The sequence below is a fragment of the Candoia aspera genome, chromosome 9, assembly GCF_035149785.1.
Source record: "Candoia aspera isolate rCanAsp1 chromosome 9, rCanAsp1.hap2, whole genome shotgun sequence".
NCBI classification, from domain to species: Eukaryota; Metazoa; Chordata; class Lepidosauria; order Squamata; family Boidae; genus Candoia; species Candoia aspera.
Genome location: NC_086161.1, coordinates 15,108,134 through 15,126,995, shown reverse-complemented (window position 1 = coordinate 15,126,995; position 18,862 = coordinate 15,108,134). Strand labels below are relative to the sequence as shown.

Here is an 18,862-nt window from a genome sequence, read left to right as displayed (position 1 = left end):
CTGTATTGAGTAGTGCCCTTAATACAGCTTTGGGAGCTATTTGGGAGGCAATATGACATTTATAGAGAGCCAGTTTGGTGTAGTGGTTAAGGCATCAGGCTAGAAACCAGGAGACTGTGAATTCTAGTTCTGCCTTGGGCACAGAGCCAGCTGGGTGATCTTGGCCAGTCACTTTCTCTGAGCCCTCAGAAAGAGGCAATGACAAACCACTTCTGAAAAGCCTTGCCAAGACAATTGCAGGGACTTGTCCAGGCAGTCTCTGAGAATTGGACATGGTTGAATGGATTTTTATTTGTGTCTGTGTGTGTGTGTGCGTGTGCATGTATGAATCTAAACAGCACAATGAATGCAAATGATTGCATTTACTAAAATAAATTAATATGGAAGGGGAAGGAAGAGGAGGAAAAGATTATATACTCACTTCTACTTACCAAAAATGCTAGAAAGTGAACATCCAATGGGGGGAAAAATGAAGAGATAAACTTCATTTGGCTTCCTTGAACCTATCATGGCCCTCCTGGAAATCATTTCTTCCATAAGTAGCATCAACCTGTGGACAAAGAAGTAGTTGTTTGACAAAATTACATTCCATATAAGATATGGACTACTAATGAGAAAGTCCCTCTTACCAAGCAGAATTCCTGCAAGGACTTCTCTAGTGGCCTGCACCTGAGCCTGGATGCGGCTTTGTGATCTTGGACTGAAAAGATGGCAGATTGCTGGAACAGCATCTATTTTCTAGCTTTTCATTTGTGGGTCTTGTCTAACCTGTTTCCTGTTATTCTGCTTGACTTATCAAACTAGACCTTGGGCTTAATTTATCTTAATTTATCTTGATCTATTGCAAATTGAACTATTTACAGATGATGCTTTCCTAGAAGAAGACAAGGATAATTGCAGCATTCTTACTGTAGATGGTAAAGGTATCCCTTGTGCTGTAAGCCCTACTTTTCAAATTTACATGTGAACTTTTCCTGTGATAGGACTCAAATGGTAGATGCACGGTCCTGTCTTTCACCCAGGAAAAATCTAGTTCTGCTTGGCTTAGAAAGTTTCTTGAATCATATAGCTTCTGGTTATGGGTCATGAAGAATGCTAGCAACAAACTTTAGAGACATGAGAATTTCTATAAAGAAACTCAGTTGGAAAATAGGGAGCTCTTGAAACTGCACAATACCATCATGACAGTATAAATATAGCTGGGATTAAATTTAAAGTACTAAATATACATTTCTCCAGTTTTATTTAAGTTGCATTCTTTTGGTGAAAGTTCAGGTATCTAAGCTTATAGAAATAAATACACTCGTTGTAATAGTGATTGGATCTGGGTGACACACTGAACACCAAACTCCAAAATGACCTATCTCATTTTAACCTAGAGTGTTCTGTGCAAACTCAGACACCATGGTTAGTTAGGACAATGTATCCATGCAAACCTGAAAAAAAGTAGGTTAATTTGAGTATATCAGAAACTTCTTTTGCTCCAAGAAAATGGGAATGTCACTTTCTTGATCAGAAAAATCCCAGTGCACCCCACCCACAAATGTAGATGAGGGTGTTGTGTGAGAGAAGTGTCTATGACGAGCCATAATGATTGCACACATGTTTTGATGTTGTTTCTCTCCCCCCGCCTCCTCTTAATCTCCCACCCTATGGACATCCATTTTATTTATTTATTTATTTATTTATTCACATTTCTTAGCCAAACAACTCTGGGCAGCTTCACAAAATAAAAACTCAGCAGTAGCCAATATGGTGTAAAGCTTCACCGGCATATGGAGGGAGCCCACAAAAAACACAATACGTTTCCACAACCCCCACCATTTCTACCACCTTTGCCCAAACTAACTAGCTATGCAAGGAATTTAGTTTATTCCTGCATTTCTAAATGGATTGTTAAAATAGTATCTTTCTTGTACAAAGCAGTGGAATAGATTTGGCAAACAGGAGTGTTTCAGTAGCAGGGATATGCAAAGGATTAATAAGTAAATAGCTGATGGAACATGGGCTAAAATGACACTCAGTCCGAGGCTCTCGGGTTCTAGAAACTGGGTGCATTACTAGCTGGCAGCATCCAGCTGTGACACAAACTTCACAGCATTGTAATGCTTAATATGGCAAATAGAGAACAGGATTCATATTGTATTAGTATAATTATGATAGTAACTGCATTTAATTCATTTAGAATCAGTGAGGCATAGTGTTAAGGTGTTGATCTTAGTCCAGGGACACTCAGGTTAAAACCCCTACTTAACCACAGAGCTCACTGAGTGATCTTCTCTCATTCCAGCCTGCCACATAGGGTTGTGTGGCCAGAGAATAGGCAGGATGTATATGCAATACATAAATTCATTTTTATTAAATGTATATTAAATTAATTTTTGTCCCGGCCTTGTCTAGTTTTTGATATGCAGTACATCTATCGGAGCAAAAGCTAGGTGTGATCCTCACCCCAACAGAGGTGCTGAGAATCTTGGGGATAAATGTGATAAATAACCTATCTGGCTTTTATTCAGGATGAGCAGTTCCCCATGTCCCTAACCCTATAAACCTCCCTGCAGAAAGAGATTCTCTCCTTGCAGAAATGATACACTTAATGGAGACTCCACCTAGCTGCTTAACTTCCCCAGAGCTGTCCCAGGATGCAATCTATTCATTCAGCCTTTCTCGTAATGTCCTCCTTTCAGCAGAACTGTAACCCTCACATACAGGGAGTTGTCTCTCTTTCAGTGGAACAAAGCTCTCTGAGGGAAAGCCAGGACAAATCCCAAACTCTCCTTCCAGTGTGTGGTTCAGATTTTTCATCCTTACATCTCCCTTCCCGTTTCTTCCCAAGACATGATAGGAGCTGCAGCACAGGACCTCTTTCTCTGTTGTTTTCAATCAGTTCTCAAGATTCTTAAGGCTTTGTCCCTGTTTGTTCACCTTCTCCTGTCTTGGAGGAGTGAAACCAGCTCTTTTAGGAAGCTCATACTTCCTGTCTAGATATCTGGAAAGTTCAGTTCAATGCAGGCTCAATGAGACAGCAACACCTCAGAGACTTCACTTAGGCCCAATATGCTGTGTGGTTAGGCAGGCCAAGGCAGGAGTCCTCCAGCCAATCTGAAAGATGCTTAGTGATATCAACAACATGAAGTTTGCACCCTGGACTCTCTAATCCAGACAATAGTGTACATAATACTTGAATTCCTTATTACAAACAAGAAATATGTAGGTTTACAGCAGCCATGTGTGAAGAACCTTCATTAACACTGTTTCCACCACTCTACCATAATATTTTTTTTAAAAAAATAAAAAGGGCAGGAATGTGAGGGGCAGAGATTCAGGCCCCTTCTCACCAGAATAAGCTAAACCATTCCTCCTATCCCCATTCAAAGTTCAGCTGGGCTGGCTTATCCCCTCTAGTGCCAGTAGAGTAAAAACATGAACATCTAAAGAGCAGGTCCCTAAGTCCAAAGTGTGAAATTCCCTAACTGCAGCATGGATGCTTAGGGGAAGTCCCAATGTCTGCAGAAATGAGGGGAAAATATACAGAAGGGGGAATATGCTAAGAGGTTGGGAAGAAAGGGCACTATGACTATAACACCTAATGCTGATTGTGTTGGCAGGCTGGGGGGGGGGGCAGGAATTATGGGTAGGGGATGCAGTGAAGTCATTCAGAAAAACAACATGGCTGACAGACAAAACCCTTTCGCAGTTCATTCTTTTTCAAAGTCTGTCATATCTGAAGTTACTGCAAGTCATCCAAACAGGGTTCTCCTTGCTGGGAAATCATATTTTCTGATATTTGCACTTGGAAAATATGATTCTATTCTCTCTTCTGTCCCATCTACCATGTGACCATGTGGAATGGATGGTAAACACTGCAGACTCACTCATACAAGCTACCCAGGTTGTCATTTTCAGAAATATGAATACATTCAGAGCTGGAGCAGGGATTCTTCCCCCTGACCCAGCATTTGAGGTTTGCATCCATGTTGGAAGACCAACCACACCCTCCCTCCCTCCCTTCCTTCTTGTCAAAGAGGGACTGGGTCTCCCTGTATCCAGCTTACTTCTCCATGGCCATTTAACCAGATATTCTGGGGTTTTCAGGACAGACTGAATCATAGATAAGAATACAGACTGAGTTAGCTAAACAAGCTGGGCTAAAGCATGTTAACTACTTTGTGGTTGGGGAGTGAGTATAAGTGTCTTGGAGGGAATTGCAGTGGCTTTTAAACTTTTCACAAGTGAGATGCATCCTGAACTCAAACATGCATTGCTTTGAAGGACCACTTCTAAATGTTTAATATAATTCTGGCAGAAGTAGTACATCTCTTGGGACTTGGAATCCCTGCCTCCGAACTTAGTTGCCCTGCATTTCTCTCCATCATCCTTACAAGCCAACATGGCTTAGCCACTCTTGAAGACCAGTGTGTTAGAGAAAGTGGGAAGAGGATACAATGAAACTAAAGACAAATAAGATAAAAATACAGATTGCACAATTGCCCTAGTACCATGTTTACCTAAACAAAACCAGGAACAGTATAATAAACAGGCCCAATGTGCATGATACATTTACCACATTATCCTCTTTGCATACAGAGGTTTAACTGGGAACTAAAACAAAGCCATTGCAAAGAACTGGACATGCTAGCAAGAGAAAGTTTGCAATATACCTGCCCCAAGATGCTTTTTTTCCACGTCTGCTTGCAACTCATTTGCATCAGGCACATGACTAGAATTCAGTGGTGATATGGACGGAGCACTTCCCACAAAGTCCCATGGAAGAGTCACAGTCACAGTGTTACTTTTTAACTTTGTAAGCTATTTTTTAAAATTGCATGTATGTGCTGCCTTTTCTCTTGAAAGTTCAAGGTGTTATCACTGGTGTTCCCCTCATTTATCTTCCTAACAATGATCTCTGTGAAGTAGCTCGGGTGGAGAAAGTGACTGGCTTAAAGTCATCCCATGAGGTCATGGTCAAGAGGCTCTTGAATCTGGCTCTTCCTGGTCCCAGTCCAACATCTTAACCACTACTCTACACTATATGCCATATTAAGAAAATTTTTGTATGTATTTTTAAAGCATCAGACCAACTGCCAGTTGGGGTGATTGTTCGAATATTGGATGCTGGCTTTGGAAACCTGCATTCAAATCTCAATTCCCCTCTGAAGCATATATAGAAGCTGACTTCAAAACAGTTGTCTACCTCGCTAGACTGTCATAAGGATAAAAAGTGAACCCAACCAGGACTTAAATTCCTAAAGGAACAATAGTTGACGTCCCCACCTCCACTGACAAAGAGGATTTCATGCAAGATTATTCTGACTCTGAGGATTACAAGGATGAATATATTAAAATATTTGTTCCTTTGAGTCAGTCTTGGCTCCTTGCAACTACATGGACAAGTCCATGCATTTTTCTTGCGAACATTGGCAGAAATGATTTGCCCTTGTCTTCTTCCTAAGGCTGAGAATTGATGAAACCATAGGTTTACTTGAGTGCTTTAAATAAACAAACAAATAAAGGCTCCCTTAAGTTAAGTTCATCATCCTGGTGACGTCATAGACTGGGTATGATTTCCCACTGACTGCCTTCTTCTGAAATATCTTTTCTTTTTTAAAATCTTCCTAGACTAGCCTACAGTTCTGAGCTTTCCTAGTGATCTCCCAACCTAGCATTAACTAGATCTGGGTCTCCTTAGCATTTCTGCATCTGCTGAGGCCTGATAGGAGCTGCCCCCTTCTGTGCAGAGTAATTAACAGCACTGTAATAGGAAAGTGAAAGATCTTAGCTTAAACATCCCTGTGTCTCTCAGCAAATGTGTATGTGACTATTATAGTAGATGATTCAGAGTAAATAAGGAAGTACATTGTAAACATGACAAAATGTTTCTTCCCCCTAATGGTGTTCTGGTATTTATTTTTTATGAAGGCTGTCCTTTTAAATTGTGCCACAGCAAGGTCTTTAGGCAACACTGATTGTCTCATGAAAGCCATCTCTAAAGACTGAGTAAGGGAAGTTAATTAAAAGTGTTTCAAATATCTGAAAGATGGCATAGAATTGTTCTCTATTGCACCAGGACTTGTATCAATCAATCAATCAATTTTTATTATGGTCGTAGACCAGTACAAGCAGAGTGCTCTGTGAATATATATAAATGTATCTTAACCAGGACTTGTATTCTGGTTGTGTTTCTGTTCTGTAAATAATGTTAAGGATTTGAAGCATTTATACATTTGTCTCTGATGAAGGCCTCTAAATACTTATGGCTTATTGCTGTTACATTTCAGTGTGTTCTAGGATTTTTCATTCCTCCTTTTTACTCATTAATGGTTTCTGTTTGGTTTCTTCCTTTTTTTCTTTTTTCTGCAAATCTTGCCCTGAGCAAGGAGTGGAAGGTAATGATCTTCAAGGTCCTGCCAACTGTTTGGTGTGCCTTTGTGTTATTATTACATTTTTTCAGCATGGTTATACTTGTCTTCCTGCCTATGTTTTTCCTGGATCACTTTAGAAGCTTGGGATATACTGTTTTTAAATAATAGAAGCATATTGATACGTGGAATAAATAGAATCACAATATCCTCAGTGTTGGAAGGAATCCTGCAGTTTACCTCATCTGAATTATAACTCTGTGCTGTGTTGGCACCACTAGACAACAAAGGTATTTAATTTAATGCCTCTGTTTACTCTGGTCCTGCATCAGTTACCAATTACTCCCATTCCCAGTCTGATAGGCTGCTAGGCCTTAACAGGAGCATCAGAACTGAGTATTTGCTGAAAGAGAGAGAAAAGCTTTGGTGGCTAGGATTGTTTTGGAGCACAGCGACTCTGCCTGGAGAACATCTGGCAACCCTCAAAAGGAGATAAGCTGGCTTAAACCATTCAGGGATTGCGCAGCCTGCCCTTGGGTGGGGCTTCCCCTTGCACTTTCAATGCCTGCCACTTGTCCCTACCCGCCCCCCCCACGAACTCCAGAGAGGATTGGCCTTGGTGTCTGCCAGCTTGCTGTAAGTGATGTCTTTCCTTATCTCCCAGCTGACAAAATAGCATCCTTCATCCACTGTATTTAAGGGAAGAGACCAGCAAAGCCTCCAGTGACAGCGATAATTCCTGGGGCTCAGAGATACAAGGAGTGGAAACAAAAGTCAGGAATCCTTTGAGACTTTTAAGGACTCTCACAATGCTGCCAGCAACATTCAAGCTTTGTGCCGGCATTTCCTACAGACATTTGCACAACATGACAGGTAAGGATGAGTAACAGAGCTCTTGAACAGCAAGAGCAGACAGGAGACAATATTTGATGATTGGTCAAATCAGACTAGCCAAATTCAGGACCATTCTCTTGAATAGCTCAGGCTGGCAGTTCAGGTGCAGCCCCTTGGAAGACAGGCCAGGCTGAGAAGATTGATCCTGATTCTGCATCCAAAGCTGATGCTTTATTCCCATGTCCACCTATGTCCTTTTTTTGCTTTGGAAATCAGTATGGATCAAGCCAAATCAATAGGTATAGTGCAGCTTACAGGCAAAGTTTGAAGAGAGGTTGATGGAAGATTAATGATTTTTTTCTGGACAGGCAGGATGGGTTCCCTGCAGCCCCCAGAAGAGTTCATGACGGAGTTGAAATGCTAACTTGACATTTCCTGGGATTATTTTGTGCGTTGTTTTATCATGCATTATATATACAGTGAAGACAGAAAGATGCTACAACCAACAGCATAATGTACTTCCCTTTTCAAATTAGTTTTGGAGATTGTTAGGATCCAGGTGGAATGGAGGAGAACTGGAATGCAAGGAGGGAGAATAAGACAGAATGAATGTGATAGGAAATACACTCTCCTTTGAAGGCACTGCTTACATTCTTCTGGCTGCTGAATTCTCATGGGCAAAAACATTGTACATCAGATGAAGTGTAACAAGGCTACATGTGAACTGAACAAAAGAAAAATGTTCTGCAAATTCAGACTGCATGCCACTAATCCAGCACCTTTACCCACCATAGCTCAAAAGATTCACATGAGAACCCAAGAAGCAATTATTCAGAGCCAAGCTTTCTCGTAGAGAGGCGTTTTAGCTGTTACTTTCTGCCCTGCATGCTGTTATTGAGGGCAAACTTTTCCTGCCTATTAATGGCCTAAGATTTGTCCATTGGCAGTTAAGGATTTTATTACTCTTTCTTTCTCTCCCACCCTCTCTCTCCCAGCCTTACAGTTAGAGAAGCTCTGCTTTCTGTCAGTGGCTTTAGGGGTTGGCGTCATCAAGCTTTTGCCCAAGTCATGTGCTGCAGAGGACTCATTGCCAGTTCAAATGCCAACACTAACGCCGGAAGAAGTCTTTCCTTCTGAGGCTATCAGCAGCTTGGAAGGGGAAATATCTTGGGACCATTACAGGAGGGCAAAGGACCAACTCCCTCTCCTTCTAAAGCTCTAGATAGTCTTACAGTAACCATTGATCCATATTAAAATGCCTTCCTTCTTTCCCGACAATTGGTCAAAAGTGGCACAGAAGAAGTGCCACGAGCCAAAGAATGGCTCAAAAGCAGGAGTGAGAAATGCTTATGGCAATGATGTTTGTTGATGTATTTATCTGGAATATTTATGTTCTACCTTTCATCTGTCCTGGATCTCAAGATGATTTACATGGGGTTCCCAAGCAGACTCCCATCCAGGCACTGACCAGACTCAGATCTGCTAAGTTTCAGCAAGGTGGCTGTTTCGTCTGATCGCAGGCCATGCTCTGCAATGCCTTTTTCAGTAATTCAAGTGCCTCTTCCTAATCATGGTGCATTAATTTTCTTTTCTGTATTAACCATTATGTACCCCGCTATATATTATCAAGATCAGGGGTGGGGAACTTTTATGGCCCATGGGTCACATGTAGTTTGCGTTCCAAAGTAAACAATTTTAAGCTACATATATGTGAAAAACTTTGGTTACTTTGATTTAAATGTTCCAACCTCCTCCTCTCTATCAAGTAATCGGGCTCCACTCACATTTTTACTTGGCCATACCTACTTTCTTGTCCCCAAGTTTCTGAGCCCTTGGTCTCCTACACAAGTCTGAAGCATGGCCTTGAATTCAAGAAAGATTGTTCACCCCTGATCTGGATAAATATTTCAAGGGTGCAATTTGTACAGGAAAGGTTACTATTTCAGATCCTTGGGCCAAACTAGATGTGAAAGAGCTATCTAGCTTTTCTTTGTTTATTTTCTTAACACTGTGCCCAAAACCAACTTCCAATATCCCCTTGTTTTCTTCCCTTGTAAAAGAGGTGTTTAGATTTAAAAACCTCATTCTTGGAGTGATTTAGAATTTTTCCTGAGCTTTATTTACTGTGGCAAGGGGCTGTTGCACATCTCCCTGTCACTTTGCTGTCTCCCCAAACGGGAGATCTTACCTGAACTTGTGTTTCTCAGGATCTATTTCAAGTATGGGAAGTGCTGGAGAGAGGATGTACAATGAAAAGAAAGGATACTTACAGCTCCAAAATCACATAATAATTTAAGTAAATGCCAAAGTCCTGCATCCCAGCCATGAAAAATTTACCAAAGTGTTGTTCTCCTTTGTGGGGAAAAATAGAAGGCAAAATCACAGGAGAATGATGGGGAAAAATGCAAAATAAATGTTTGGCATAGTACTACTTTTTTTTTTAATCAGTCCTAGATGGTGGGTAGTGTAGTAACAGGGGAATGGCTTGACCCTTTCTTTTCATGGCATTTTCAAGATTCAGATCAGCAGAGTGTTTTATGCATGTTTTCCTTATGGGACAAGCAGGAGCTTAGGGAGCTGGGAGCAAATTAAAGCTGGGAAATAGTCACAAGTACCGTTTTTCAGTAACAGTACAATCCTGACTCTGCCCAACCTTTTGGCTGTCGTTAAGAGATTTCTTTTCTTTTTTCCACTACTAAACTAGTTTAGCTCTTCCACCATGTGAAATAAATCATATTTGGGATCATCTGGTCTAAGTGTTGCTGGGTAATTCTAAAGCAATTTTACGATCACCAAGCTGATGATATTGATTGCACATGTCTTATCTGATTGTCCAGGATAGATTGAAATGAGAGATCTCCATTTTGTGTCTCGAGGGAAACCCAGCAGTACAATCAGAAAATTCTTGGTTCAAAATGGGAAAACAGATAAAACTACTTAAGGTTAGCAATGCCAATTCTGCAATCAGACTTCCCCTTTTGGTAGTTCAGGATTCTGAGAACTGAAGACAAGCATAATTGGAAGGCAATAAATTGGGGAAGTATAGGCTAGACCAGTGTTTCTCAACCTTGGCAACTAAGAGGTGTGGGCTTCAACTCCCAGAGTTCCCCAGCCAGCATGGGATTTCATCCATCCCAGATCTCAACATGACATATATGGGGTTCCCATGGAATTCTGGGAGTTGAAGTCCACACAACGTAAAGTTGCCAAGGTTGAGAAACCCTGGGCTGGATGGTTTGATTCAGTACATCATATTTGACCCAGTCAAAGAGGATGGTGGATGGTGAAGGGGAGGATAGAGGTTATAGGCTGCCATTTGCTAGGGAAAAAAATCTGCTTCTTTTTTTTCTACAGATCATTAACCAGTGGTGGTTGTGGTGGGAATGAATCAAGACTATTAGCACCACAAACGTAATCTTAGGGATCGTTTAGGATGTTTGTGAAAGACTGGTTGAAGAACTACCCTGATCCACTCCTTTGAAGCAAAACTGTAGATTGGATGGACCAATCTCCATCTTCCAAGGCTTCCTCTAGTAGGCTCAGCACTAGCAGGATTTTTCTCCTGCCACAGAAAATAATCAATGGCTAGATAAACTTCAGCAGAGAGCCAGATTTGGCCCATGGCTCTCATACAGAGAATCTGTATCAAGTAGAGAACCTGTGTCCCTCCAGTTGTGGCTGAACTCCAGCTCCCAGCATCCCTTAACATTGGCCATGTTGGTTGGGCTGCTAGGAATTGTATTTCAGCAACGTCTGGGAGGGCCATGGCTGGCCCACCCCAGAAACATTTGTTATCAGCTCTGCCCCAAATCTTGAGGCTTAGTGAACGTTTTCCCGGACTCATCCTTCACAAAATATTTGCCTCTTTCAAACACTTGTAGAGTCATAAAGTTTAGTGTGCATGTTTGGAGAGCGTCTGATTTCATAGCTATGTTGATTGTTTAATTTGACCCATTAAATTTACTCTTTGGATTATTACTGGGAGGTTGGCTATATATACAGTAAGTGATGAACCTACTGTACAATATTCTCATTTGGATCCAATAAGGAGAAACTAATTCTGACATTTTCTAGCAGAATCCAGCCATTCTCTGTGCTGATTAGCATGAACCTCTGATATGATGAACCTACTTCTCTACAATTTTTTACCACTTGGTTGTATACACAGAATATACTTAACCAGGCCTGTGATAAACCTACCAGCTGCATTTGTGCAATGTTCCAACTTTGGTTCATCCTAACCTTGGAATGGGTTGGGGGTGGGGGTGAGGAATGCTTGGCTTAACAGCCAGTGTAAAGTTAGTTTGTTTGGCTGTGCATTGAACAACCCCACCACGCCAAAGATAAATTTAATAACCAATTTAAGCCTGTTGTGCAAACACAGAAGACAGAAAAACTGCCTGGAGTTCTCCTTATATTACAGACAAAAAACAAACAAGCAGAAGAATGAAAATCAAGCTACTGATGAACTTTTATCCATATAAATGTGCAGTTACTTTAAAATGCAAACAGCCTTCCTTTGAAGCAGGACGGAGCTAATGATTTTCTCCAACTGGAGGCACAGAGTCTTCTGCTCTTCAGTGCAGGATTCGTTTCTCCAAAATTCTGGGAAATTTGGTTAATGGAATCACAGCTTTTTGTGGCAGCCCTCTACAGATGTGCAGTCAACAACATGCATCACCCACCCCAGTAGCTGTGCTGGCTGGGGATGGTGGGTGTTGTAGTCTCAACACATTTAGAGGTTGCCAAGAAATTGTTCTTTTATGGACTCTGGAAGAGGGTGAAGATACAATCAGTGCAGAATACCTTTTCTTTCTCCCCCCCACCCCCACACCAATGTTGTGCCTTCTTTCTCTTAGGTTTGAAGAGACAAGCAGCTGTTGCCATTGTCCAGGAGCTGAAGAAAGTAGCATTTTCCAGGCCTGGTCCTACCCAGTGGATCAACAACTTACACAGAAGGAGTTCTCTACTAGGCAAGTAGGATGTGATTTTCTTTTTCTTCCTAGGAAGCACCTTGATTTTTGAGTGTGGTGCTGGTGGTGGTGGGAGATTGCAGTTTCTTTGATTTCTGTTTCTTAAATCTAATTCAATTGTGCAGGTTCTAGGCTGGAAGAGAACCCTTTCAGTGATATGGAGATGTCATACATCAAGCAAGGAGAGGAAGCTCTTCAGAAGTCTCTGAATATTCTTGGAGAAAAAAACGGCTGGAAAACAGAGGCAGTGATGGTAGGCTTAACAATTTTCTGAGAGGTGTCTATCATTCTTTTCCATCCATCTGCAAAGATTCAACTTTCAACACTGATGTTCAGTGAGGAAGTTAGGACGCACAACGATGTTCTAACTAGGATTACAAGCCAGGCTGGGTTTCGCCGATTGAGGGAAGCAACTCAGGACTCCTGCAAGTTGAGCTTGACTCTTTATGACATGGACATGTTTGTGTAGTTTTCTTGGCAACAATACAGAAATGGTTTGCCAATGCCTTGTTTGGGGAATGGTTTGTTTCTTTACTTCCCAGTTTAGCTTGGAATTTCCTAGTCTCCCATCCAAATATTGATTGGGTCCAAACCTGATATTATTTTATTATTTATTCTGATTTTTTTTTTTTTTAGAGATCAGTCAAAGTCAACTAGTATTATCCATCTGTTGTAACGGAGGTCACAATGCTGTTTTTAAAAAGGATGTAACTATATTTTGGGGAAAGAGATGAGAATAGAAAGAGAGTAAGGTCTACATCAAATGTAAGGAGAAAAACGATTTCTCCTTTTGGGAGGGACACACAACTGTTTGGCTGCACTTGGCTTTTGAGTGGCACAACCGAGGTCACACTTTCAAAAATGGGCAGGGCTAAGTCAAAGTCAAAATTTGATTAAGTGATAGCAATTAAAATATTAAACACATCTGATGATTTCTTCTAATATATTTAACCATTTTGTTCCACTAAAAATATAGTCTCCTGGCAACTTTGAAGCTTTAGGTTTACCCTCAAAGTTTTGAGGGTCACACATAGCCTTTAAATCATAGACTGCATATTTCTACATTAGAAGAATGACTTGCAACGATTCATAGGTGTAAACAAACCCTCTCCTCTTTCATGCACACGAGGAAGAAATTAGAACCTTTAACTTCTGACTTTAAACTAACTGTGGTTTCTCATGACATCTAAGTCAGGGAGATGTGGTCTGAGAAGAAGCCTGGGGTTCCTCTTAACCATATTTTAAAAACCTCAAAACTTGACATTGGAATTCACAAGGAAGTATGGTTAGTTTCAGTTTGCAAATGGACACTGAGTCTCCCCTGGCATGAGCAAGAGGAGGAGCAGCAAGGAGGCAATGCATGAACTCTAGATGTATTAGCATAACGGAATACTTCCTGCCATGTCTGAACTGCCTTGCATTTATGCTAGATTTATTAAAGATGGATTGCATAATCGAGAAAGATTTACTTGGGGAGAAATGAGTTGGGAAGGGAGAAGAAAGTAGAGCAAGGTTAAGCACCAGTTATAATGACAACATCTAGGTCGCTGAAAGGTAGAAATGGCTGAGATGTAGTAAGAAATTGCTGGTCTTAGCATAATGATCTGCAACAGAAATCAGCTCATTTAAGTAGAATCTAATCAGGTCTCTTCACTCAGCCAAAGGAGCCTGTGATCAGCTTTCAAGGGTGGCCCTGCATAGAGCACAGGACAGTAGTACAGCTGCAGCTGTCTCTGAATGTCTATGAGTCCCACTTATACACACCAGCTAGATCAATGTCTCTTTTTGCTTTTCAACAGGACAATGGTGACAAGGTCTTGAGCAAAGTGCTGCCTGATGTGGGGAAGGTTTTCCAGCTTGAGGTGGTGGTTGATCAACCCCTGGATTGTGTCTATGATGAGTTAGTGGACAAGATGGAGCAGATGGGAGATTGGAATCCAAATATTAAAGAAATCAAGGTAAGGCTTCTGCAGGCAGAGACCCTTTTTTTGGAAATGAATAAAAGCTGCAAGGATGATTAAGCACATGCTTTGCTTGACTGGCCCTTTCAAAACTTTTAGAAGCATAACTATCGTTCAGTGAGAATGGCAATAAAGTAAAATGATACCTAGGGTTAGATTGCTGGAGAATATTCAACAGGGATTAGGAAATTCTGTTCCCCAGATGTTGAATCATAATTCTGGGCATCCTTCATTCTTGACCACAGTGGCTTAGACTACAGGAGACTGTAGTTAAACAACATCTGGAGAACCTCAAGTACAAAACCCTGGTGTACAGTAAACTCCATTTGTAACATGAGCAAGTGAAAGTGCAAAAATAAAATTTGCAACAGCTAGCTTTGTGCTTCAGTGTCCCACATCTATTAGAAACAAATATTGATTCCATCCTCTAGACCTGATCTTTGTGCAGCTGAGCCTGTCATGTTTAGAATCTACCCTTTTTCTAACATGGAGGCATACACAGTATATGCAAATTCGTGTTATTCTCTGTAGGAAGAAAGAGGTTTAGCTGAGTATTAGTTACCCCAGTAGCTATCCACTCTCTGGATAGTCACTATCTTGTGGGGAAGATTCACCCAGTATGTTGGCTGTGTATAATCAGAGATGCCCCAGTCTCTGAGTTAGTGTTAGGGCACATTAACAAGCTAACAGCTTCCACTTTAAGGGCAAGAGGAGAAATCGACTTGTAGCATCTCCTTCCCTGCAAGGGAGGGAATACATTTTTTGCTTATTCCATGACATTGGCTCTTTGGCCTGTGATCCAAAGCTGAATTCATTCTACATTTTGGAATGTTCCAACTTTCTCTCTCCATAAGAAATTCTCCACCTCCTCCTCCTCTTCTTCTCTCCATCCTCCTTTTTAATGGCAATCTTTTCATAGATTCTCCAGAAGATTGGCAAAGATATCGTAATCACTCATGAAACCTCTGCAGCAACCCCTGGCAACATAGTTGGTCCAAGAGACTTCGTCAGCGTCCGTTGTTCCAGGAGGCGTGGTTCTACATGCCTGTTAGCTGGCATGTCAACCACCTACGCGGCCATGCCAGAACAAAAAGGAGTTATCAGGTATTCCTTGCTTTTACTTAAACTACATAGTTCAGTTATGGAACAGATGTCCAAATCTAGGGCCTTCCAGCCTTGGTGAATCAGAACTCTACTCTGATTACTCTAGCAATGCTGGAATATTATAGGAGTTGTAGCCCAACACATCTAGAGAGCACCAGGTGTGAGGAAGGCTACCCTAAGACACAGACTTTATGGTAACAGTATAGTTACTAATGAGGAGACATCTTGCATCTTCTCTTCGGCTGATGTGTTAAGATGTGCCATGCCATGTTTTCTTCCTTTTCTGCAGAGCTGAGAACGGTCCCACATGCATGGTTCTTCGTCCAGTCCTAGGAGATCCCTCACAAACCAAGTTAACATGGCTTCTCAGCATTGATTTAAAGGTAAGTACTGTATATATGGCAAACCAGGTTAAATCATGGTTGGCATTACTTTGATAAAGACACTTTCATGCCATCTTACAGTGGTTTGTGGTGGTAGGGCTGTCTCCAGCTTAGATTAGGAACTGGGAATATTTGCATTGCCTAAAAGGAAGAGAAGCCTGAATTTAAGGTAGATTTTTCCCCCATCAGCAAAAGAAGGTAGAGGATTATATATAAAACCCTCTATCTGCAACCCTCCCATTTTAAAGTGAATTACTGGGAGTGGGAAGAGATGAGTCTTCCTTTTGTGTAAGTATTATACTTTTGATTCCACCCCCCCCCCTCAGAAAAAAGTGCCAGAAGTTTTTCCTAAAGTTGTGTAAGATTTTTGTGATCAATGACAGAATCTCAGCTGACAAGAAAATCATAAAGTACAAAGATAAAACAGGTTCACAGTTTGATTAAATGGGTGCATGGAGAATTGGATGAGAAATAGATTTCCACTTCCCTTTTCATAGTTGAAACTTATTACCGTAGTAGCAAATTTCAGACCAGAAACATAAAATTCCTTAATGCAGCCTTAATAAATTTATGAAATTTATAGAAATAAGAAAAAAATCTTGTAAGTTCGGTCCAAAACTTGTAGCTCTCCAGAAACTGCTGAACTACGATGTTTCTTTTTCTTGATAGGGAGCTTGAGTCTACTTCTAACTGCCCTGCAACCAGGTTTAACATCCCTACCTTTTTCTTTTTTAATTCCAGGGATGGCTTCCGAAGACACTAATCAACCAAGTTCTTTCGCAAACCCAAATGGATTTTGCTAACCATCTCCGCAATCGTTTGACCAAATCTGTATCTGCGCAGGCCATCAGATACTGAAAAGAAAGTTCCCCACCTGGCAATTCTTCCTGGACAATTCTCTCACTCCATCCCACTCATGGATCACTTACTGAAGACTCTATTCCCAGAGAATTGATGCTTATCACTCTTGAAATTAACTCCTCTGTCCTGTTAAGATGCAGACTTCTTCTTTGCTTTTTTGTTGCATCCTTATGTTTAACAGCCTTCCCTTAGAAAGATGTGCACAAAGGTTGGGTTCAGGACTCTGGCAGAGTAAGATATCTGCCTCAGTTGGCAGGTACTGAAGGTGATACCAAGTGGTATCAATGGTGATATCAACCATGCAGTTTGCTGGGACCCCCAAGGTTAGCCTATTGCTTGCACGGGCAAGATGTTGCATCTTATTTCTGATCAACTTCGAAACACTGAAACGGGTAAGGCAGGATGAACTATATTGAGAAGCAGGTGATCTCCCTCTTTGCATGTTACATTCACAGTAAGCCTATGTAATAGGCTAGAATAGGACATCACTGGGACCCATGGTCAACCAGAGAGGTTCAAGACTAAAAGAGGAAGGAACCAACATCTTTGATGAACAGATTACTGTTCCACCTGGACAATACTGCACTGGCTCTCTGTACCTGGTTTACTATTCAGTGTGCCTGGAGTGGTTAACCTATCTTGGATACTTACCTATAACATGATGCCAGGTTCTGTCTGTAACCTCTTCATTTCAAGCAACTGACAGGAACCAGGAGATGAGAGGAGCTTTGCAGAAGGATTTGGAGAATTATGCCTACAGTGCTTGGTAGACAGATAGTCTGACCTGTAGTTAAGGCTGCTCTGAATGCTCTAAAATACTTTTACAGGAAAAAGTGTCATGTCCAGAGTGATACCTTAGTTAAAAGATGCTGGCTGTCACCTCCTCTCACAATCAGTTGATTCATCATCCCACCTGGCAGCAGATGATCAGCTGGGGTTGTATTACAGCAGCCATTTTTACAGTCCTCCTAGGTGCTAGAGGAAGCTGTCATTTCCTTCCCCATCATTTACAACCTCTTTTCCAAACCAGGATTGTCACTACCAATAGTGACAAGATTGGTAGTGACAGAGGGGTGCCCTACCTGCCTGTTTTTGCTGTTCTTTACTACCATGGTGTGGCTCCTAAATCTTGGGAAAGGTAAGGATTAATTCCAGGGCCATTAGTTCCTATGATACATCTAAGTGGAGTTAATTGAATTCTGCAATATTGACTTTGTTTAGAGCTAAATTTAAATCTAACTCCATTAGTTGACCTGGTCAACTAACTTCCTTTTTACGTTTCCACAAAACACTAAGCCTCCATGGATCCAGTTTAAGTGTGCCATGGAAACACAAACTATGCATAGTATTAGATTATGCCCAATGCCTAATTATTCCTGGAAACTAGACCTGCCTCATCCCTTCCACCTTATTATTGTTTCTGCCTCATTTGTTTGCTTCCCCTAGCAGGCCTAAGAAACCAATCAAGATGTGTGGCAATTATTGTCTTCCACCTCTCTGTTTTCTTCTTTGGAGAAGATAGATAAAATGGGAAATTCCAAAGATTAGCATGAAGACAATCCATCCACCCTTGGCAAGTAGATCAAGGTTTTTCAAACTTGGCAACTTTAAGATGGGTGGACTTCACCACAGAATTCCACAGCCAGCATGGAGTTGAAGGCCACGCATCTCAAAGTTGCCAAGTTTGAAAAGGACTGAGATAGATGCACAGTGTAGCCAACCCTCGAGGCCAGTTGTATCCTAGGTTTTTCAAACGTGCTACCTAATTATATCTGAACCTTAGCCTAAGGGAAAGGGTAAAAAGCTACTTTTTCAGATCAACCAAAACTGGTAGATAGTCCCTGCCTGATAACACAGTCACTAAACACCAGAGTTGATGGTAGCTTACATTTTAGAAGCCAAATAACAGTTCGGGATCATACCCTCCAAAATTCCACATATGAAAACAGTCAGATTCAAGGATTTACAAACCTGCTGCTTACTTGGTAAGGATCTCTGCTTATTCTGTCCTCATTATATATTGCAGAAGCTTTTCCTCTGCCTGAAAGAGTTTGAAAAAAGTCTGTTCTGCACTATTTTAATAGCAAAGAGGATTTTGGTTTGTCTTTTTTGGGGGGGTGAGGGTGAGAAATACCAGAAAAACATAACTGCGCTATTGTTTATTGCCAACAGTTCAAACTCTAACTCAGCATCTGTAGCAGACAAAATGATCATCTCACTTCAATTCCCTCCATATATTGCCCCCCACCCCAAAAGTCATCAGCAGTGGGGAATTTGTCCCCAGAGCAAATGCCCACATCAGAGATTGGACTTTACGCAGCCCTGTTGGAGGGGAGAAAAGGATTAATGCTAGTGGAATGTTAAAAACCTGTGTGCTAAGCGTTAAG

General features: G+C 41.2%; 1 protein-coding gene across 1 annotated transcript; it reads left to right on the top strand.

Moving 5' to 3' along the window:
* Positions 1 to 7,046: 7,046 nt before the first annotated feature.
* On the top strand, positions 7,047 to 18,584 carry STAR (steroidogenic acute regulatory protein). Its single transcript, XM_063311246.1, has 7 exons — positions 7,047 to 7,232; positions 12,053 to 12,166; positions 12,292 to 12,419; positions 13,966 to 14,124; positions 15,047 to 15,231; positions 15,521 to 15,614; positions 16,356 to 18,584. Exons 1-7 carry the CDS (start codon positions 7,169 to 7,171, stop codon positions 16,470 to 16,472), a joined length of 861 nt encoding a protein of 286 aa, XP_063167316.1. The 5' UTR covers positions 7,047 to 7,168; the 3' UTR covers positions 16,473 to 18,584.
* Positions 18,585 to 18,862: the final 278 nt, after the last annotated feature.